Here is a 21,315-nt window from a genome sequence, read left to right as displayed (position 1 = left end):
CGGTAACCGGTACCGTTTGGAAAAAAATTATGTAATGAAGGTAGTTTTGTGCCTAACCCAAAATAGGGGTTAAATGTATGTGTGAAATATATTTCCTAAGCTTTCTTTTATCTCCTAGATATAGGACAGACAGTGGTCATTTAGCAGATACTCTTATCCTCAGAGACTTACAGTAGTGGTCATTTAGCAGATACTCTTATCCTCAGAGACTTACAGTAGTGGTCATTTAGCAGATACTCTTATCCACAGAGTCTTACAGTAGTGGTCATTTAGCAGATACTCTTATCCTCAGAGACTTACAGTAGTGGTCATTTAGCAGATACTCTTATCTTTAGAGACTTCCAGTAGTGGTCATTTAGCAGACGCTCTTATCCTCAGAGACTTCCAGTAGTGGTCATTTAGCAGATACTCTTATCCTCAGAGACTTACAGTAGTGGTCATTTAGCAGACGCTCTTATCCTCAGAGACTTACAGTAGTGGTCATTTAGCAGATACTCTTATCCTCAGAGACTTACAGTAGTGGTCATTTAGCAGATACTCTTATCCTCAGAGACTGACAGTAGTGGTCATTTAGCAGATACTCTTATCCTCAGAGACTTACAGTAGTGGTCATTTAGCAGATACTCTTATCCACAGAGACTTACAGTAGTGGTCATTTAGCAGATACTCTTATCTTTAGAGACTTCCAGTAGTGGTCATTTAGCAGACGCTCAAATTCTCAGAGACTTACAGTAGTGGTCATTTAGCAGATACTCTTATCCTCAGAGATTTACAGTAGTGGTCATTTAGCAGATACTCTTATCTTTAGAGACTTCCAGTAATGGTCATTTAGCAGACGCTCTTATCCTCAGAGACTTCCAGTAGTGGTCATTTAGCAGATACTCTTATCCTCAGAGACTTACAGTAGTGGTCATTTAGCAGATACTCTTATCCTCAGAGACTTACAGTAGTGGTCATTTAGCAGATACTCTTATCCTCAGAGACTTCCAGTAGTGGTCATTTAGCAGACACTCTTATCCTCAGAGACTTACAGTAGTGGTCATTTAGCAGATACTCTTATCTTTAGAGACTTCCAGTAGTGGTCATTTAGCAGATACTCTTATCCTCAGAGACTTACAGTAGTGGTCATTTAGCAGATACTCTTATCCTCAGAGACTTACAGTAGTGGTCATTTAGCAGACGCTCTTATCCACAGAGACTTACAGTAGTGGTCATTTAGCAGATACTCTTATCCTCAGAGACTTACAGTAGTGGTCATTTAGCAGATACTCTTATCTTTAGAGACTTCCAGTAGTGGTCATTTAGCAGACGCTCTTATCCTCAGAGACTTACAGTAGTGGTCATTTAGCAGATACTCTTATCCTCAGAGATTTACAGTAGTGGTCATTTAGCAGATACTCTTATCTTTAGAGACTTCCAGTAATGGTCATTTAGCAGACGCTCTTATCCTCAGAGACTTCCAGTAGTGGTCATTTAGCAGATACTCTTATCCTCAGAGACTTACAGTAGTGGTCATTTAGCAGATACTCTTATCCTCAGAGACTTACAGTAGTGGTCATTTAGCAGATACTCTTATCCTCAGAGACTTCCAGTAGTGGTCATTTAGCAGACACTCTTATCCTCAGAGACTTACAGTAGTGGTCATTTAGCAGATACTCTTATCTTTAGAGACTTCCAGTAGTGGTCATTTAGCAGATACTCTTATCCTCAGAGACTTACAGTAGTGGTCATTTAGCAGATACTCTTATCCTCAGAGACTTACAGTAGTGGTCATTTAGCAGACGCTCTTATCCACAGAGACTTACAGTAGTGGTCATTTAGCAGATACTCTTATCCTCAGAGACTTCCAGTAGTGGTCATTTAGCAGATACTCTTATCCTCAGAGACTTACAGTAGTGGTCATTTAGCAGATACTCTTATCCTCAGAGACTTACAGTAGTGGTCATTTAGCAGATACTCTTATCCTCAGAGACTTCCAGTAGTGGTCATTTAGCAGACACTCTTATCCTCAGAGACTTACAGTAGTGGTCATTTAGCAGACGCTCTTATCCTCAGAGACTTACAGTAGTGGTCATTTAGCAGATACTCTTATCCTCAGAGACTTACAGTAGTGGTCATTTAGCAGATACTCTTATCCTCAGAGACTTACAGTAGTGGTCATTTAGCAGATACTCTTATCCTCAGAGACTTACAGTAGTGAGTGCTTCATACATTTTTCGTACCTTTTTTTTTTCTTCTCCTACTGGTCCCCCGTGGAAATTGAACCCAAAACCCTAACATTGCAAGCACCATGCTCTACCAACTGAGCTACACAGGACCACATTCAGAAGTTGACATAGTGTTATGTCACATTTGGCAATGCACCCTACATAGGGAGCTGTTCTGTCACCCTTTATACACCTTTTGTATTGCTTATGAAGACTATATGTATGCTATATAAAGCCTTTTATCAGTTGTATTTAGTTTAATCACAGTCTATCCTTCTGCTTTACCAACAGCAGAGACCATGGTGGAGAGTGTTGTATCAAGCCTGGACCTGAGAAATGTGAGTGTTAAATTATAATTGTTTTAAAATCAAAATACGATTAAAGCGTTCATTATACTTAGGTCCCAGGCAAGGAACACAATCATGATCTATTTGGTCAAAACAAAACTTAAAGGTAGAGTCAGCAATATGATGTAGATGCACAAAGTAAACATCATAGTGGGTACATTTCTACAACAACTAAGAGTGTTGGAGCGCGATGCTAAACTCCTCTGTTTTGGTCCCGTGGCTACCACGCTGTAAGAGAGTGAAGAGAACCCGTGCACATGGGCAGATACTGTGTGAGAGAGAAGTCAGGCATCTTGCTCATCACAATATCTGCGGTGCTGCTCGTACAACATCATTTAGCTGACTCTACCTTTAAGCTCTCATCCTGGGATCTACCAGAAATCAGGCCCCCAACATCTCCAAAACATGGACCAGAACCATGTTGTTTCCTGCTTCCACAAACATTCATTAATATAACACTAATGTGTGCTAATGAGACTGTTGCTCACTTATATACATTTTTATTACAAGTCTATTTAATAATTATTAATTCATTATTACATGAGATTGTCCATTTTAAATAACAACTACTTTTGACTTCAGGGATTCCTCAGAGCTGTAAGACTTGTGACCATGTTGAGGTAAGTCATAATGTCAATTCTTACTTTTACATACCTTCAGGAGTCAGGCACAGTCTGAAAGCCAGGTGTGTACTGACCAACCATTCATACTGGGATATAGACAGCCCTGTGTTCTGCTTTAGTAATATAAACACAGTCTCAAAGCCAGGTGTGTACTGACCAACCATTCATACTGGGATATAGACAGTCCTGTGTTCTGCTTTAGTAATATAAACACAGTCTCAAAGCCAGGTGTGTACTGACCAACCATTCATACTGGGATATAGACAGTCCTGTGTTCTGCTTTAGTAATATAAACACAGTCTCAAAGCCAGGTGTGTACTGACCAACCATTCATACTGGGATATAGACAGTCCTGTGTTCTGCTTTAGTAATATAAACACAGTCTGAAAGCCAGGTGTGTACTGACCAACCATTCATACTGGGATATAGACAGTCCTGTGTTCTGCTTTAGTAATATATACACAGTCTCAAAGCCAGGTGTGTACTGACCAACCATTCATACTGGGATATAGACAGTCCTGTGTTCTGCTTGTAGGCATGCAGGATTTTAGCTGTTGTCATATTTTGTCATTAGACAGTTGAATTGGATCAATCCCCAGCATTCCATGTAACATTTAATAAATACATTAGATTAGTTACTTTGGTTAATGGGCCAGTTTCCCGGACACAGATTAAGTCTAGTCTTGGACCTTAATGGACTTTCTATTGAAACTTCCATTGATCATGCTTTAAGTCAAGCACTAGACTCTATCTGTGTCCAGGAAACTGGCCCCATATGTATAACTGAGATGCTTGCCCTTGTTCAGGACTCCACACACTGGCTTCAGATTGAACCCTTGACTTCCACTGTCCAGGGAGTGACAATCTTCAGGTAAAATAACTACTTTTAACATTTCATTCCGCTTGCTAGTGTATTTCCCTGTTACCTTTGGGAATAGGCTTCTAATCCAACCTCTCCATTTGACGATTGACCCGCTCTACCATATCTTGTTGTTGCCCTCAGGAACAGGACACCCAAAGGACGTTATGAGTGCACAGTGTCTGGGCTCCGCTGGGTGTGTGACAGAGATGTCATTCTGAAGTATCACTTCAGTAACTGGTATCCCTACAGTCACCTTCTGAAAGACATGCAGTACGGACAAGGTGGTCCATTGCTGGACATCACTATGGAGTTAGGTGAACTGGAGGAAGTTCATCTGCCACACTTTGTCTGTTTAGGTAAAACCATTGTGACGTCACGAGAGGCTACACAGCTTTCAGCGGGATTGCTCAAGTAGTGCAAGGAGACCAGGTTCAACCAAAACAAGGATTTTATTAAAGGTCTTGGGAAACTAACGAAAGTATAACACAATTCTGTTCTCTGGTGGCTCTTAAGGGTTAACAGTTCAGGGATGTCTCTTCCACATCCAAAATCATAACTCTCCCTCGCTCAAATAACTTTTCCCCAGTCTTACTGTATTCCACGTTGCAGCTAGTGGCCAACCCAGCAAAACGTCCTTCCAAATGTCCCACACGTATTTCCACAGGTGCATATATCCAAAGGTGAGTATTTCCCAAAGGTAAGTATCTCCAAATCCTTAGATTCCTCATGGAAGTGGACGTGCAGCACTCTTGTCCTCCAGAGAGCCCAGCTTGGAGACCGTGTCTCTTCACTTCAACAAACCTTCAGCTCATCAGCTCCTCATTTGTTTCAGCTGCGTGGGAAGATTGGCCATAGAGGGGTGGAGTTCCCGACCATACCAGCAGATGGAGCCATAGCTGTCTGGGTTTGCAGCCACCTCAGGGGGATGTAACGTCCCTCCAGGACACAGCCTCTCGTGACATCACACATCCCCCTCCTCGGGACCGACGTCCTCGTCGGGGTAAAGGCAGCGAAGAAGGCATCACGCCGGGAGAGGGCGTCCGCATTGCCGTGGTGCTTGCCAGCCTGCTCTCTCTTCAACTCCTCCACCTCTAGGACCAGGGACTCAGCCTCCTGTTGTCTCTCCTTGAGTTTCTTACTGAACGCATCAGCCTTGGTTTTAGCAGAGTTTAGCTTCTGTTGAGCAGCTTTCAGTTCCTTCTCTCTCTCTGCCTCCGCATTCTTCATCTTGTTCTCCAACACCTTGTACTTCTCCTCTGCCTTCTTCTGGACCTCCTTACTACTGCGCAGGGTCTCCTCACACTCCTCGATGGTCCTGCGCAGCCTCTCCAGCTCCTCCTGTTGCTTATGGAAGGAGCTCTGTTGGAGTTTAGCCTGGAGGATATCTAACTCTTCTGTCTTCATGTCTAACTGTTGCTTTAACAAACGATACCTCTCAGTGGTCCCCTTCAGACCAGACAGTTCTTTGTCCAGATTCTGTAGCTCCGTCTCTGTGTCGGTCTGGGCACCTGCCATCCCTATCAAAGCCCGGGCGGGAGTGAGTAACTCGGAGGATTGCACCGGAGCCTTCCCAGGATGAGTCTTGCCTCTCCGTTTCCGAGGTACTCGGGTTATCCTCTCCTGAGACTCTCTCCAGAGTGGGTAAAAGGCTGGGCAGTCTCGTCCAATTAGGACAGGGACGGGGAGGGAATCAACCACCCCCGCCGTCGTGTGTATGGTTCCCCGTGTGCTGGTCATTGTAAGTTCAGTAATGGGGTATTCTCTGGTGTCCCCATGGACACAGGAAACTGGGAGGACTTTCCCCGGGGTCAGACACGTTGGGCCCACCAAATCCTTACGCACCAGGGTGGCCCGGCTACCAGAATCCAGTAAGGCCTCCACATCATGGTGATTCACAGTTACCGGGCAGGTGGGGGGTCGATCTGGGCCGCCATCTACGACTCCCAAGAGCGAGGCAAAACGATGTGTGGGTGCTGAGCTGGAGGACTCCGCAGTGGGCATAGGTTCATCGGCTGGTTTCCCACACTGCCAGGAGATATGTCCCATCTCCCCACACCGGTAACACTGTCGAGTTTCCCCCTCCTGGTGTACTCTTCTTGGACCCGTCTGGTTTCTGGCTCCCCCTGGAGCCGGGATAAGTCCTGACGTGGCTGGGTTCGAGACCTTGGGGTCCTTTGGACGGGTTCTTCCCATTTGTGGTGGGGCCGCACTCCTGGGGTCTTTTCGGGAAGCATTCAGCATCTCCGCTGTGGCCTGGTACTTTTCCACAGCTTCCACGGTCAGATCAGCCGTGGTCAAGGCCTGTTGACTGATGAACCGTTTTGCCTCATAAGGCAGGGCGCGTAGGTAACGATCCACCACAACGGCCTCCACCACCGCTGCTGCTGTATTCCTCTGCGGATCCAGCCATTTCCTTGCGATTCGGACAAGTTCATGCATCTGCGCCCGAGGAGGTTGGTCTGGTTGGAAGGTCCAGCTGTGAAAGCGCTGGGCCATACCAAACTTTGTGAGTCCATATCTGCTGAGGATCTCCGACTTCAGGGCATCATAGTCAGTAACCTGGTCAGGGCCCAGGTCCCGGACAGCATTCAGCGCTTCCCCGGTTAGAAAGGGGGCTAACAGACCCACCCACTGTTGCTTGGGCCAGGCTTCCCTAGTGGCCGTGGCCTCAAATGCATGCAGGTATGCCTCAATGTCATCGGTAGCTCCCATCTTAGATATAAAGTCACTTGCCTTTATTGGGCGGGTATTTTGGACCACCCTCTGTCTCTGCAACTGCAATTCCTCTGCCTTCAGAAGGTTGGCTTTCTTTTGCTCCTCCAAGAGAGCCACGTTTACTTGCATCTGGGCTTGCTGGCCAGCAACAAGGGCTTTCAATATGTCCTCCATTTCAGTCGGCGGGGAGCCTACGGCCAACTTGGAAAACTGGGTGATCAAACCTTCGGTATCCTCCCCTGACATGCACTATTAACGCTTGAGCGTGCCCGTATTCTCCACCATCTGTGACGTCACGAGAGGCTACACAGCTTTCAGCGGGATTGCTCAAGTAGTGCAAGGAGACCAGGTTCAACCAAAACAAGGATTTTATTAAAGGTCTTGGGAAACTAACGAAAGTATAACACAATTCTGTTCTCTGGTGGCTCTTAAGGGTTAACAGTTCAGGGATGTCTCTTCCACATCCAAAATCATAACTCTCCCTCGCTCAAATAACTTTTCCCCAGTCTTACTGTATTCCACGTTGCAGCTAGTGGCCAACCCAGCAAAACGTCCTTCCAAATGTCCCACACGTATTTCCACAGGTGCATATATCCAAAGGTGAGTATTTCCCAAAGGTAAGTATCTCCAAATCCTTAGATTCCTCATGGAAGTGGACGTGCAGCACTCTTGTCCTCCAGAGAGCCCAGCTTGGAGACCGTGTCTCTTCACTTCAACAAACCTTCAGCTCATCAGCTCCTCATTTGTTTCAGCTGCGTGGGAAGATTGGCCATAGAGGGGTGGAGTTCCCGACCATACCAGCAGATGGAGCCATAGCTGTCTGGGTTTGCAGCCACCTCAGGGGGATGTAACGTCCCTCCAGGACACAGCCTCTCGTGAGGCCAGGACACAGCCCCTATCACACCATATAGACATAGTATTCAGAAAGACATTTCCATGTAACTGAGTTTCACTTCCTGAATGAATGAATGAATATTCTGGGAGTTTGAGTTTACTGTGATCTGATACTGCATATTCTTTGTGTTTTAGTTGGATGAATAATAAAATATTTGTCTTTCTGTCTCCTTTTTATTGTGTTGTTCAGGGACCAACCCTTCCCTGAGGAATGAGATGAAGATTCTTCATGTAGAGGAACATGGAGTGTCTGTTGAGGAAGTGCATGAGGTCACCAGATTCCATGCTAAGATTCTCCATCCCAAGTTCTCAGCTATCTCTGTTATACTGAGCTATATCTTTTCGTGGAACATAGATGTCCACTGTGAGCTGATGCTCTATATGACAGTGAAAAAGGAAACACTAATTCCACGCCTATACCTGTTCCCCAGTAACCCCAGCCAAATACAGGTGAGGTACCATTATTTTATAGGTGACCTTAACTAAGCAGTGGTACGGTTTATGTTGACACTCATAACATGAAGATAATAGTGTGTTGCTAGTTTTCTGAATAATGTTTGAATAAGACTATACATTGACTGGCTGTGTATTCCATGCCTCGTTTCGCAGGCTGTGGAACAACAGGAAAAGTCTCAAGGGTCTTCAAGGGTTCTCATCTCAAGACCAGAGCAGGCCTTCAAACTGAATAGTTACTTCAGACTGAACATTCCCTGTTCTACCTACATCAATCCACAGGTACAGTTTTAGTAGACTAAGAACATGAATCTGACATCTAAGTCACATTTCTATCCATTGCTCTCTGTCGCTCGATGGCTCTCAATTCAAATGGCTTTATTGGCATGGGAAACATATGTTTACATTGCAAGCAATCTCTCTCTCGTTCTCTCCATCTCTCTCCAGAAGATTCATCTCATACATAGAGACTCCACACCAAGCTTTTTCAAGGCGGTTGTGAAAATGACAGGGGTTGACATTGAGATGGAGTTATTCGGTGATGATGAGAGGATTGCATGGAAAGAAGTGGTATCACAAGGTAGGAGCATATGTCAATCATAACTTTGTACTTTTGTAACAGATGCTATTTAGAGTGATATAACCTCATTTTATTTATCTTTCAGATGAATACATCACTGCCACCCATTCAACAAGTAAGTAAACATGAGTTACAGTGCATTCGGAAAGTATTCAGACCCCTTGACTTTTTCCACATTTTGTTACGTTACAGCCTTATTATAAAATTGATAAAATCGTTTTTTCCCCTCATCAATCTGCACACAATACCCCATAATGACAAAGCAAAAACAGGTTTTAGAAATTTTTGCAAATGTGTATATATAAAATAAAATCACATTTACATAAGTATTTAGACCCTTTACTCAGTACTTTGTTGAAGCACCTTTGGCAGCGATTACAGCCTCGATTCTTCTTGGGTATGACACTACAAGCTTGGCACACCTGTATTTGGGGAGTTTCTCCCATTCTTCTCTGCAGATCCTCTCAAGCTCTGTCAGGTTGGATGGGGAGCGTCGCTGCACAGCTATTTACAGGTCTCTCTAGAGATATTAGATCGGGTTCAAGTCTGGGCTCTGGCTGGGCCACTCAAGGACAGTCAGAGACTTGTCCCGGAGCCACTTCTGCGTTGTCTTGTCTGTGTGCTTAGGGTCGTTGTCCCGTTGGAAGGTGAACCTTCGCCCCAGTCTGAGGTCCTGAGCGCTCTGGAGCAGGTTTTCATTAAGGCTCTCTCTGTACTTTGCTCCATTCATCTTTCCCTCGATCCTGACTAGTCTCCCAGTCCCTGCCGCTGAAAAACATCCCCACAGCATGATGCTGCCACCACCATGCTTCACCGTAGGGATGGTGCCAGCTTTCCTCCAGACGTGATGCTTGGCATTCAGGCCAAAGAGTTCAATCTTGGTTTCATCAGACCAGAGAATCTTGTTTCTCATGGTCTGAGAGTCTTTTGGTGCCTTTTGGCAAACTCCAAGTGGGCTGTCATGTGCCTTTTACTGAGGAGTGGCTTCCGTCTGGCCACTCTACCATAAACGCCTGATTGGTGGAGTTCTGCAGAGATGGTTGTCCTTCTGGAAGGTTCTCCCATCTCCACAGAGGAGCTCTGGAGCTCTTTCAGAGTGACCATCTGGTTCTTGGTCACCTCCCTGACCAAGGCCCTTCTCCCCCGATTGCTCAGTTTGGCCGGGCGGCCAGCTCTAGGAAGAGTCTTGGTGGTTCCAAACTTCTTCCATTTAAGAATGATGGAGGCCACTGTGTTCTTGGATACCTTCAATGCTGCAGAACTGTTTCGGTACCCTTCCCCAGATCTGTGCCTCGACACAATCCTGTCTCGGAGCTCTACGGACAATTCCTTCGACCTCATGGCTTGGTTTTTGCTCTGACATGCACTGTCAACTGTGGGACCTTATATAGACAGGTGTGTTCCTTCCCAAACATGTCCAATCAATTGAATCTACCACAGGTGGACTCCAATCAAGTTGTAGAAACATCTCAAGGATGATCAATGGAAACAGGATGCACCTGAGCTCAATTTCAAGTCTCATAGCAAAGGGTCTGAATACTTATGTCGATAAGGTATTTCTGTTTTGGAATATTTTTATTCTGTATATTTGTATTCTTCTGTTCACTCTGTCATTTAAGTCATTATTGTGGAGTCACTACAATGTTGTTGATCCATCCTCAGTTTTCTCCCATCACAGACATTGAACTCTGTAGCTGTTTTAATATCATAAATGAACTCATGGTGACATCACTAACAGTTTCCTTCCTGCCCTGCAGCTCAGTTCAGAAGGACGACTGTATCTTTGATGTGTCTGGGTGGTTTAATACATCACCCACAGCATAATTATTAACTTGACCATGCTTAAAGAGATATTCAATGTCTGATTTGTTATTGTTACCCATCTACCAATCACTGCCCTTCTTTATGAGGCTTTCTAAAAGATCCCTGGTCTTTGTAGTTGAATCTGTGCTTGAAATTCAATACTTGACTGAGGGACCTTACAGATGTTGAAGGTATGGGGGACATGTCCACTTTGACATTAGATTATTCTGATTAGATTGTTGATAAAACATTAATAAGGGCATCAATTTTCAATGACTTCTCAATAAACCTAATAGGAAAAATTATTATTTCAATTTTTTATTTTAAATTGACTGACTTTAATTGGAATTGACCACAACCCTGGAGTCGGCTCTATACAATAAATGACTATCAGAGGAATGATAACTGGAGAGACTGGAAGATGTAGAAACAGCTGCTGTTAACCCTAAAGCCATATTAATTTAATTGACCCTCCCTTCAGCATTAACAGTCCCTGACATTCCTGCTGAGGAGTTTCTGAAGAAACACTGGGCTAAACTAATTCAGCGAACCAAAAACTCAATGCCAATAGCAGATGATCTGTGGTCAAAGAACATGATTGGTGAAGAAGAGCACTCCAGAATAACAGCTGAAACAACTGAACAGGACCGAATGAGAAAACTACTGAAAGCAGTCATCCCCAAAGGACCAGAAGTGACGGGAGCTTGTCTCAAAGCTCTCGTTGAACATGAAAACCATCTTGTTAAGGACTTGAGTGAATCTAGGTAAGACAGTTTTCTTTGCTCCCTCCCTTGAATATGTGTAATGATTAAATATAGGTCAAATAAAAACACAGCTACCCAGATCAAAGAGGAAATGTTTTTCAGAATGGAAGCATGTTTTTGTGTTTCTGTCTGTAATAAATGACTGTTATCTTATTGTAGTTACATCATAGGACCATCATCACATCATTATCTCAGGTGGAACTCCTCCTTCTCCTCCATACTTTCTGATCTCTCTCTTCCCTTCTCCTCCATACTTTCTGATCTCTCTCTTCCCTTCTCCTCCATACTTTCTGATCTCTCTCTTCCCTTCTCCTCCATACTTTCTGATCTCTCTCTTCCCTTCTCCTCCATACTTTCTGATCTCTCTCTTCCCTTCTCCTCCATACTTTCTGATCTCTCTCTTCCCTTCTCCTCCATCCTCTTTCTTGTAGAACCTAATCTGAAGACGCTGAGGCCTGTCTCCTAGTCTGTGGACTAAGACACTTCTTCACCTAATCTGAAGACGCTGAGGCCTGTCTCCTAGTCTGTGGACTAAGACACTTCTTCACCTAATCTGAAGACGCTGAGGCCTGTCTCCTAGTCTGTGGACTAAGACACTTCTTCACCTAATCTGAAGACGCTGAGGCTTGTCTCCTAGTCTGTGGACTAAGACACTTTTTCACCTAATCTGAAGACGCTGAGGCCTGTCTCCTAGTCTGTGGACTAAGACACTTCTTCACCTAATCCGAAGACGCTGAGGCCTGTCTCCTAGTCTGTGGACTAAGACACTTCTTCACCTAATCCGAAGACGCTGAGGCCTGTCTCCTAGTCTGTGGACTAAGACACTTCTTCACCTAGGAATGTATTTTGTGTGTGTGTGTCTTTGTATATACTGTGTGTGTGTCTATCTGTGTGTGTCTATCTGTGTGTGTGAGTTGGTCTCTGATTACTGTGATTAGTTCAATGTAACGTCATATACTATACATTATAATCAGTCTGTTTTGGGTTTGCAGAATCATTGTATATCATTGGTTTTCCATCCTATCATGTTACCACACAGATGTGACTGTCTAGCTCAGCGGTTCCCAAACTTTCCCATTCTGGAGACCATCAAATCACCGTCCAAAGTTCTTGAGGACCACCATTCGCGGAGTCGCTGTTTTCTTTTCACATCAAATATATTGCCGGTCAAATTCTATCAATAGATGTGAATGTAACAAAGCCTGTAAAGGTCTATTATTATTATAAACTAGTTGCATTGTGAAAAGGAATGTAAAATTGCTTATAATACCATTAATACTCCCAACTGTTATTATTTTTGAATAATAAAATACTACAATCTAAAAAGTAATTGAGGACCACCTGCACCACCCCCCAAGGACCACAGGTTGGGAACCACTGGTCTGGAGTCCTTCTGCCAAACCTGGTTGTTGTGTCACACTGCCCTCTCCTGGTAATACTGCAAAACATCACCTTTTTAAATTAAAGAATGTAATTTCAGTTTTACTAGATAGAATCTTAATTTATAGGCTGAATACTTGTATTAAGTGTATATAGACTTTACATGAACCTATGGGTGTTGAATCCGCCCACTGTGTTGAAACAGGAAGTCCATTTATAATGAAGTAGAGGAACGGGTCTACCTCTTATTGTAGATCAATGATGATAGTGATTTTTTTTATACTGAAATTCGTAACATTTAATTAGGAAATGTTAGCAGACTTAGAATGTTGCTTAACAATATGAAAAAAGCAATAAAGTCCATCGCCTTTATAGCACAAATAATATTATAGCATCGACATTTGTTAACAGCATTAAAAGTAATGATTACTAGATAGTTGTGAGATGTATCAATATAAATGTTAGCTTGAGAGTGTTCAGCCCCATGACCCCGATCAGTGCCAAGTGGTGGAATAAGGGAACTGCTTGTCAAGCGTAGAACGGGGAAAATATACTGTATGTTGAAAATGGGTTTTATTGTGAGAGTAATAATGACATTATTTTATTTATTTTATTGTATTGACATTGTGAATTCATGCAACATGTCTTGACAGGCTAAATATAATTGACCACATCGGTGCATTGGTAACGATAATAATCCATATAAAGTACAGTCATTTGTTAAATTAGAGGTACGTGTGAAAGTGAAACTATTGTGTAAATCCTATAAAAGATAATGGAAATCCAATGAGAGATGGCTGATCTGCTCTGTTGGAAGATCTGGCACCGCTGCATTTCACAGAGAGCACGTTTTTAGAGACAGGTGGGACTTTTTAGTAGAAAGTACAGATTGGCTCATCAGATATCGTTTCCCAAAACCAATCTTATAGGATCTTTGAGAGGATTTAAGACCTACTTTAGAAAGGCAAACCCATGCCATTCGGGTGCACGTCAAAGTGTTATCCATCCTCGGGTTTTTGGCAACGGGCACTTTTCAACCGGAGCTTGCTGATCGGCCAGCGGCATCTCACATCCCTCGAAGAGCCAATGTTTTGGATGCAATCATCAGCAAAACGTACAGTAACATACAATTTCCACCATCGCGCAACAGGTTAAAAGGGGTTTCTTTGCATCAATGGGTATTTTGGGGGGTTTGCAGAGTCATTGTATATCATTGGTTACCCATCCTATCATGTTACCACACAGATATGACCGTCTAGCGTCCTTCTGCCAAACCTGGGTGTTGTCACAGGGCCCTCTCTTGGTAACACTGCAAAACATCACTAAATCAAATCCTGAAATAAAAGAATAAAAACCCACTTTTACGAGATAAAATATGAATTTATGGGCTGAATACTTGCATTAAGTGTATGAAGACTTTACATTACATACATATATACTATAAACCTATAGGTGGTGAACCCGCCCACTGTGTTGAAATAGGAAGTACATTTATAAGGAAGTAGAGGAAAAAATGGACGCTATCGGTCGAAGAAAAATGTTTCTGAGGTTTGTAGCGTTCTTTTACAATTTGATGTAGAAAAGTGTTTTGTAAAAGTTAGGCCATCGCAGAGAGAGGTGATTTAGGGGGTAAGACATCCGCAGAATTGTTAAGTCATTAAAATACTGATTTCAACGTTCAATGTCGATCATTTTAGGCTTACTTACATTGTCGCTGATTCATATTGATTAGCCTAGTCAATATGAATCAATGTTATATTATAGGCTACAGGGCTATGAGGTAGGGTATGGGCGATTGACTGCACATGATCGTGATTATTATATTTGCGCTCTTTCACTTCCCGGAGAAAGACGTGTTTCAGGTAAACTAGTTTCTATGAAAAAAAGTCAGTCTCGTCAATTCGGCGAAGTAAAAGTGACGTGCAGCAATGGGCATTGAAACGTTTTTTTTCCGAGTACCAAGTTGCACTGAAGTCGAAAGTCGGAGAGTTCCCAGTTGTTTTCAACGCAGTATTAGGTTGAGAAAGATTTGTGGTGACACAGCTCAGAAAGGTGGTCAACTGTTTTGCTCACTTCAGGTGGATGGTCACTAGTTACCACAGACACAAAGTCAGAAGGCCCGCTTACGGGACCAATCATTAGGTTGCGGGCAACGCTGCATTCTCCAACTGGCATATCTCCAGTTCAAGTTTTGAGGACCAAATAACGAAATACATTCGGGAACAAGAATTGGCAACGTCACTAAAATTCAGAACATTAGGAAAATACTAAAGTCTTGGGCAAAAGGGTAAGTTGACGTTTTAATTTTTTAGATAACTAGTATTTAACTTTTGCTATTCTCATCTAACATGAGCTAGCTAGCAAGCATAAGGGTTTGCCAAACAGTGTGGCATGAGATACTTTTGGTAATGTAGTGTATGTGGACACTTCCTTGTCGAACATCTCATTCCAAAATCATGGGCATTAATATGGAGTTGGTCCCCCCTTTGCTTCTATAACAGCATCCACTCTTCTGGGAAGGCTTTCCACTAGATGTTGGAACATTGCTGTGGGGACTTGCTTCCATTCAGCCACAAGAGCTTTAGTGAGGTCGGGCACTGATGTTGGGCGATCAGGCCTGGCTCGCAGTCGCCGTTTCAATTCATCCCAAAGGTGTTCGATGGGGTTGAGGGCAGGGCTATGTGCAGGCCAGTCAAGTTCTTCCACACCGATCTCGACAAACCATTTCGGTATGGACCTCGCTTTGTGCATGGGGCACTGTCATGCTGAAACAGGAAAGGGCCTTCCCCAAACTGTTGCCACAAAGCTGGAAGCACAGAATCATCTAGAATGTCATTATATGCTTTAGCGTTAAGATTTCCCTTCACTGGAACTAAGGGGCCTATCCCGAACCATGAAAAACAGTACGCCAAACCCAAATTTGTCCATCGGACTGCCAGATGGTGAAGCGTGATTCATCACTCCAGAGAACATGTTTCCACTGCTCCAGAGTCCAATGGCGCTGAGCTTTACACCACTCCAGCCGACGCTTGGCATTGCGCATGGTGATCTTTGGCTTGTGTGCAGCTGCTCGGCCATGGAAACCCATTTCATGAAGCTTGTGCTGACGTTGCTTCCAGAGGCAGTTTGGAACTCGGTAGTGAGTGTTGCAACCGAGGACAGACGATTTTTACGTGCTACTCGCTTCAGCACTCGGCGGTCCCGTTCTGTGAGCTTGTGTGGCCTACCACTTCACAATAACAGCACTCACAGTTGACTGCCGCAGCTTTAGCAGGGTGGAAATTTGACGAACTGACTTGTTGGAAAGGTGGCATCCCATGACAGTGCCACGTTGACATGACAGTGCCAAGTCACTGATATCTTCAGTAAGGCCATTCTACTAAAAATGTTTGTCTATGGAGATTGCATGGCTGTGTGCTCGATTTTATACACCTGTCAGCAACGGGTGGGGCTGAAATAGCCAAATCCACTAATTTGAAGGCGTGTCCACATACTTTTGTGTGTGTGCATGTGTGTATGTATGTATGTATGTATGTACAGTTGAAGTCGGAAGTTTACATACACTTAGGTTGGAGTTATTAAAACTTGTTTTTCAACCACTCCACAAATGTCTTGTTAACAAACTGTAGTTTTGGCAAGTCGGTTAGGACATCTACTTTGTGCATGACACAAGTAATTTTTCCAACAATTGTTTACAGACAGATTATTTCACTTATAATTCACTGTATCACAATTCCAGTGGGTCAGAAGTTTACATACACTAAGTTGACTGTGCCTTTAAACAGCTTGGAACATTCCAGAAAATGATGTAATGGCTTTAGAAGCTTCTGATAGGCTAATTGACATCATTTTAGTCAATTGGAGGTGTACCTGTGGATGTATTTCAAGGCCTACCTTCAAACTCAGTGCCTCTGCTTGACATCATGGGAAAATCAAAAGAAATCAGCAAAGACCTCAGAAAATTGTAGTCCTCCACAAGTCTGGTTCATCCTTGGGAGCAATTTCCAAACGCCTGAAGGTACCACGTTCATCTGTACAAACAAAAGTACGCAAGTATAAACACCATGGGACCACGGAGCCGTCATACCGCTCAGGAAGGAGACGCGTTCTGTCTCTTAGAGATGAACGTACTTTGATGCGAAAAGTGCAAATCAATCCCAGAATAACAGCAAAGGACCTTGTGAAGATGCTGGAGGAAACAGGTACAAAAGTATCGATGTCCACAGTAAAACAAGTCCTATATCGACATAACCTGAAAGGCCGCTCAGCAAGGAAGAAGCCACTGCCCCAAAACCGCCATAAAAAAGCCACACTACGGTTTGCCACTGCACATGGGGACAAAGATCGTACTTTCTAGAGAAATGTCCTCTGGTCTGATGAAACAAAAATAGAACTGTTTGGCCATAATGAACATCGTCATGTTTGGAGGAAAAAGGGGGTACTTGCAAGCCGAAGAACACCATCCCAACCGTGAAGCATGGGGGGTGGCAGCATCATGCTGTGGGGGTGCTTTGCTGCAGGAGGGACTGGTGCACTTCACAAAATAGATGGCATCATGAGGAAGGAAAATTATGTGGATATATTGAAGCAACATCTCAAGACATAAGTCAGGAAGTTAAAGCTTGGTCGCAAATGGGTCTTCCAAATGGACAATGACCCCAAGCATACTTCCAAAGTTGTGGCAAAATGGCTTAAGGACAACAAAGTCAAGGTATTGGAGTGGCCATCACAAAGCCCTGTCCTCAATCCTATAGAAAATGTGTGGGCAGAACTGAAAAAGCGTGTGCGAGCAAAGAGGCCTACAAACATGACTCAGTTACACTAGCTCTGTCAGGAGGAATGGGCCAAAATTCACCCAACGTATTGTGGGAAGCTTGTGGAAGGCTACCGGAAACATTTGACCCAAATTAAACAATTTTAAAGGCAATGCTACCAAATACTAATTGAGTGTATGTAAACTTCTGACCCACTGGGAATGTGATGAAATAAATAAAAGCTGAAATAAATCATTCTCTCTACTATTATTCTGACATTACACATTCTTAAAATAAAGTGGTGATCCTAACTGACCTAAGACAGGGAATTTTTACTAGGATTAAATGTCAGGAATTGTGAAAAACTGAGTTTAAATGTATTTGGCTAAGGTGTATGTAAACTTCCGACTTCAACTGTATTCCTGTTTAAGTTATTTTGATTATATTTATATTATTATTATATCATTTATATTATACATCTTCAGTAAGGCCATTCTACTGCCAATGTTTGTCTATGGAGATTGCATGGCTGTGTGCTCGATTTTATACACCTGTCAGCAACGGGTGTGGCTGAAATAGCCGAATCCACTAATTTGAAGGGGTGTCCACATACCGTATTTTCCGCACTATAAGGCGCACCGGATTATAAGGCGCACCTTCAATGAATGGCCTATTTTAGAACTGTTTTCATATATAGGGCGCACCGGATTATAAGGCGCATAGAATAGAAGATACTGTAGTCAAACGAATTGACTGGGGTTGCGTTATGCATCCACTAGATGGAGCTGTGCTAAAAGGAATGTCAACAAAACAGTCAGATAAAGTCAAACTTTATTAAGCGTTCTGACAACTCCGTTCACTCCCATGGTAATGTTGTTCAAACGTTAATGTGCATATTAACAATATCTCCCAGCCTTGCTCACTCTTCTCCCAAACGTGGAGGGGAACCTTTCCCTGATTCAGTAAACACGTAGTAAAAGAAACAGTCTGATACCACTAAATCAAACGTTAGTGCATAACTCAACATTGTTCAGTTACATATAACACGTAAAGCTCACTTTTTCAGTTCATTCCCCATCCACGAACCCCTCGAATTCTTCTTCTTCAGTGTCCGAATTGAACAGTTGGGCGACTACGGCATCCAACCTGCCCGGCTCCCCTCTCGTCATTATCCGAGTCAGTGTCGCTGCTGTTGCCTGGCAGTTCAGATATTATTCCTGCCTTCGTGAAAGCTTTGACCACAGTTGAGACCGATATATCAGCCCAGGCATCCACGATCCATTGGCAGATAGTGGCGTAAGTCGCCCGGCGCTGTCTCCCCGTCTTGGTGAACGTGTGTTCGCCTTCTGTCATCCACTGCTCCCACTTAGCTCGCAGTCTAGCTTTGAACGCCCTGTTGACACCAATATCTAGCGGCTGGAGTTCTTTAGTTAATCCACCCGGAATGACGGCAAGCTCCGAATTAGTTTGCTTCACTTGTTTTTTTGACAGCATCGGTGATATGGGCGCGCATTGAGTCGTAGATCAATAGGGACGGAGCTGTGTGGAAAAAAGCCACCCGGTCTCTTGACGTAAATTTCTCTCAGCCACTCACTCATCTTTTCCTCATCCATCCATCCCTTCGGGCTAGCTTTGATGACGACGCCGGGCTGGAAAGTTATCTTTTGGCAAGGTCTTCCTCTTGAAAATAATCATGGGTGGAAGTTTCTGGCCATTAGCCTGGCAGGCGAGAACTACAGTGAAGGATGACTTCTCATTCCCTGTGGTACGTACAGACACCGTACTGGTCCCCGTTTTCTCCACAGTGCGGTTCACGGGAATATCAAAGGTGAGTGGAACCTCGTCCATGTTGGTGATGTGCTCTGGCCGGATCTTCTTTTCAGTGATCTTATTTTTGCAGTATGCGCGGAAAGTGACCAGCTTTTCTTGGTAATCTTTTGGCAGTTGCTGCGAGACGGTAGTTCGTGTGCGGATGGAGAGATTACGTCTTTTCATAAAACGAAAGCACCAAGAAGGACCGCCTCGAAATTCATCGATTGTCATGTCCCGTGCTAGCGCTGTTGCCTTCATTCGAATAGTGACTGTAGAGACGCTTCTACTTGCTGCTCTCTGTTCAACAACCCACTGTTCGAGTTTGTCCTCTAACTGTGGCCATCTCGCTTTGTTCCCGCGGAAACTCTGTTTAGTCTTCTTTACTTGGCGCAGGTCATCTTCTTGCTTCCTCCATTTCCGTACCATTGATTCATTAATGTTGAATTCTCTCGCTGCTGCTCTATTCCCATATTCTACTGCATGACCGACAGCCTTGAGCTTGAACTCTGCGTCGTAAGCGTGTCTCTTGAAAGGTGCCATTTTGGGGTCTTTATACACACACAAGTGGTGTGGGACTGTGAGTAAGCACAATACCGGTGTGTACTGGCTACCGTAATGCTGCAAGTGGTGCGGCTTTGTAGTTTACCAGTCGTACTGAAACATTTCATTATTATTAAATTGTTTTTATTGGTTTTTCATACTGAAACATTTTGACAGAGCACCTTGAGCGCCGTGTACAACCAGTATGGATCAACCAATTAACCAATTGATCCATACATAAGGCGCTCCGGATTATAAGGCGCACTGTCGTTTTTTGAGAAAATGAAAGGCTTTTAAGTGCGCCTTATAGTGCGGAAAATACGGTACTTTTGTGTGTGTGTGTGTGTGTGTGTGTGTGTGTGTATGTATGTATGTATGTATGTATGTATGTACAAAAAAGTATGTGTGTACCTTGTTGTCAGGGACGCTAGGGAAGAAGGGAGGAGGATAGCGTGTGATGGTTGTTCCACCAATGGAGGACCTTTTTGAGTAGTGTAACCTTTACTCCACCTAATGTTAACATTTTGTCAAAGAGTTCAACTTAATAAAAACATGTTTTCTCAACTCAAGATGTTAAATATGTAAAATGAATAAATTGCTATAGGTAGTGCCAAATAAAGTAACAGTGTTGAAGTTATCATCTTAAATCAGCCAAAAATCAGCCAATTTCTAAACTTGAAATTTCTGTGAAACTGTGTACGTTTTTACTTGTGAATTTTGAAAATAAAACTCATTACCACTTTACATTTAGAACGGTTGGTTCTATTATAGCTAATAAAATCAAATCAATGATGGATCACGGGATAAAAGAAATGCACGTCTCTCGTCTGCCCCTGCAAGTCGGTCCGCATACGCGTCATCACACTCATCTGATTGGAGGCTTTGTGGCTGTGGTAACTAGTGACGACACTTCAGGTGCGCTTGATTTAACTTAGCCGGTGCGCTGTTGCGCATCGCGAGCCACGGCCTCAATGATTGCTCTGCACACACAAACTTGCTAACTAACTAGCTAGCTAGCGCTGGTCGAACATTAGGTAAGCCAACTCTCTGAAGTTCAAAGACCTTCAAAGTTCCTTCACAGGTGGTGAAGTAATTTAAATGTTGAGCTAAATAAAATAAAAATAGAGAGATTTCAGAGGTTTAAAAAAGGAACAGAAAGGAACAATAGAAACTGTTACTTTTTTTTGGGTTTGAACCGGTTCAGAACTTAATTTTGCTGTTCTAAACAGTGGAACAGAACAAAATAAATTATGGTTCTGTTCAGAACGAAACAATTGGAAAATAATTTCAGTTCCAACCCCTGGTTGTTACATTTTAACTGACAAATGCTGTTATCAAGGTCATTTCACTTAGCAGGTGACGTCGTTGTGTGAACTCTGTGACAGTAAAAGTCTTGTCATTGTTTATGGTACTTCCAACAATGTTCAGAAATATTGACTGTTCTGTTATTTCTTATTGTAGCTGAGTGAGCTGTGACTTACATCTAAAATGAGTCTCTCTGGGGAGAGAGAGGAGGGGACCACTGCTCTAAAATGAGTCTCTCTGGGGGAGAGAGAGGAGGGGACCACTGCCTCTAAAATG

At 43.4% G+C, this 21,315-nt stretch overlaps 1 protein-coding gene across 2 annotated transcripts; it reads left to right on the top strand.

The window, feature by feature from the left end:
• Positions 1-4,270: 4,270 nt before the first annotated feature.
• On the top strand, positions 4,271-11,719 carry LOC123487928 (NACHT, LRR and PYD domains-containing protein 1 homolog). Of its 2 annotated transcripts, none has more exons than XM_045218922.1 (7): positions 4,271-4,395; positions 7,839-8,098; positions 8,258-8,383; positions 8,552-8,681; positions 8,767-8,796; positions 10,966-11,248; positions 11,680-11,719. In XM_045218922.1, the coding sequence occupies exons 1-7, from the start codon at positions 4,305-4,307 to the stop codon at positions 11,684-11,686; spliced, it is 927 nt and encodes a 308-aa protein (XP_045074857.1). In that variant the 5' UTR covers positions 4,271-4,304; the 3' UTR covers positions 11,687-11,719. The 2 variants fall into 2 exon arrangements, with proteins under 2 accessions (XP_045074857.1, XP_045074856.1); XM_045218921.1 differs by having other exon boundaries at positions 8,549-8,681.
• The last annotated feature ends 9,596 nt before the right edge of the window (positions 11,720-21,315 follow it).

Source organism: Coregonus clupeaformis, unplaced genomic scaffold (genome assembly GCF_020615455.1).
Source record: "Coregonus clupeaformis isolate EN_2021a unplaced genomic scaffold, ASM2061545v1 scaf1902, whole genome shotgun sequence".
Classification (NCBI taxonomy): Eukaryota; Metazoa; Chordata; class Actinopteri; order Salmoniformes; family Salmonidae; genus Coregonus; species Coregonus clupeaformis.
The sequence above is the reverse complement of the archived record's forward strand: the minus strand, read 5'-3'. Positions and strand labels throughout refer to the sequence as shown.

Excerpts from the sequence above, each read along its gene's own strand:
- LOC123487928 (XM_045218921.1), top strand. The coding sequence starts at position 4,305 with ATGCAGTACGGACAAGGTGGTCCATTGCTGGACATCACTATGGAGTTA. Across the intron at positions 4,396-7,838 it reads GCCACACTTTGTCTGTTTAG|GGACCAACCCTTCCCTGAGG; the intron begins GTAAAACCATTG and ends TGTGTTGTTCAG. Across the intron at positions 8,099-8,257 it reads GTAACCCCAGCCAAATACAG|GCTGTGGAACAACAGGAAAA; the intron begins GTGAGGTACCAT and ends CTCGTTTCGCAG.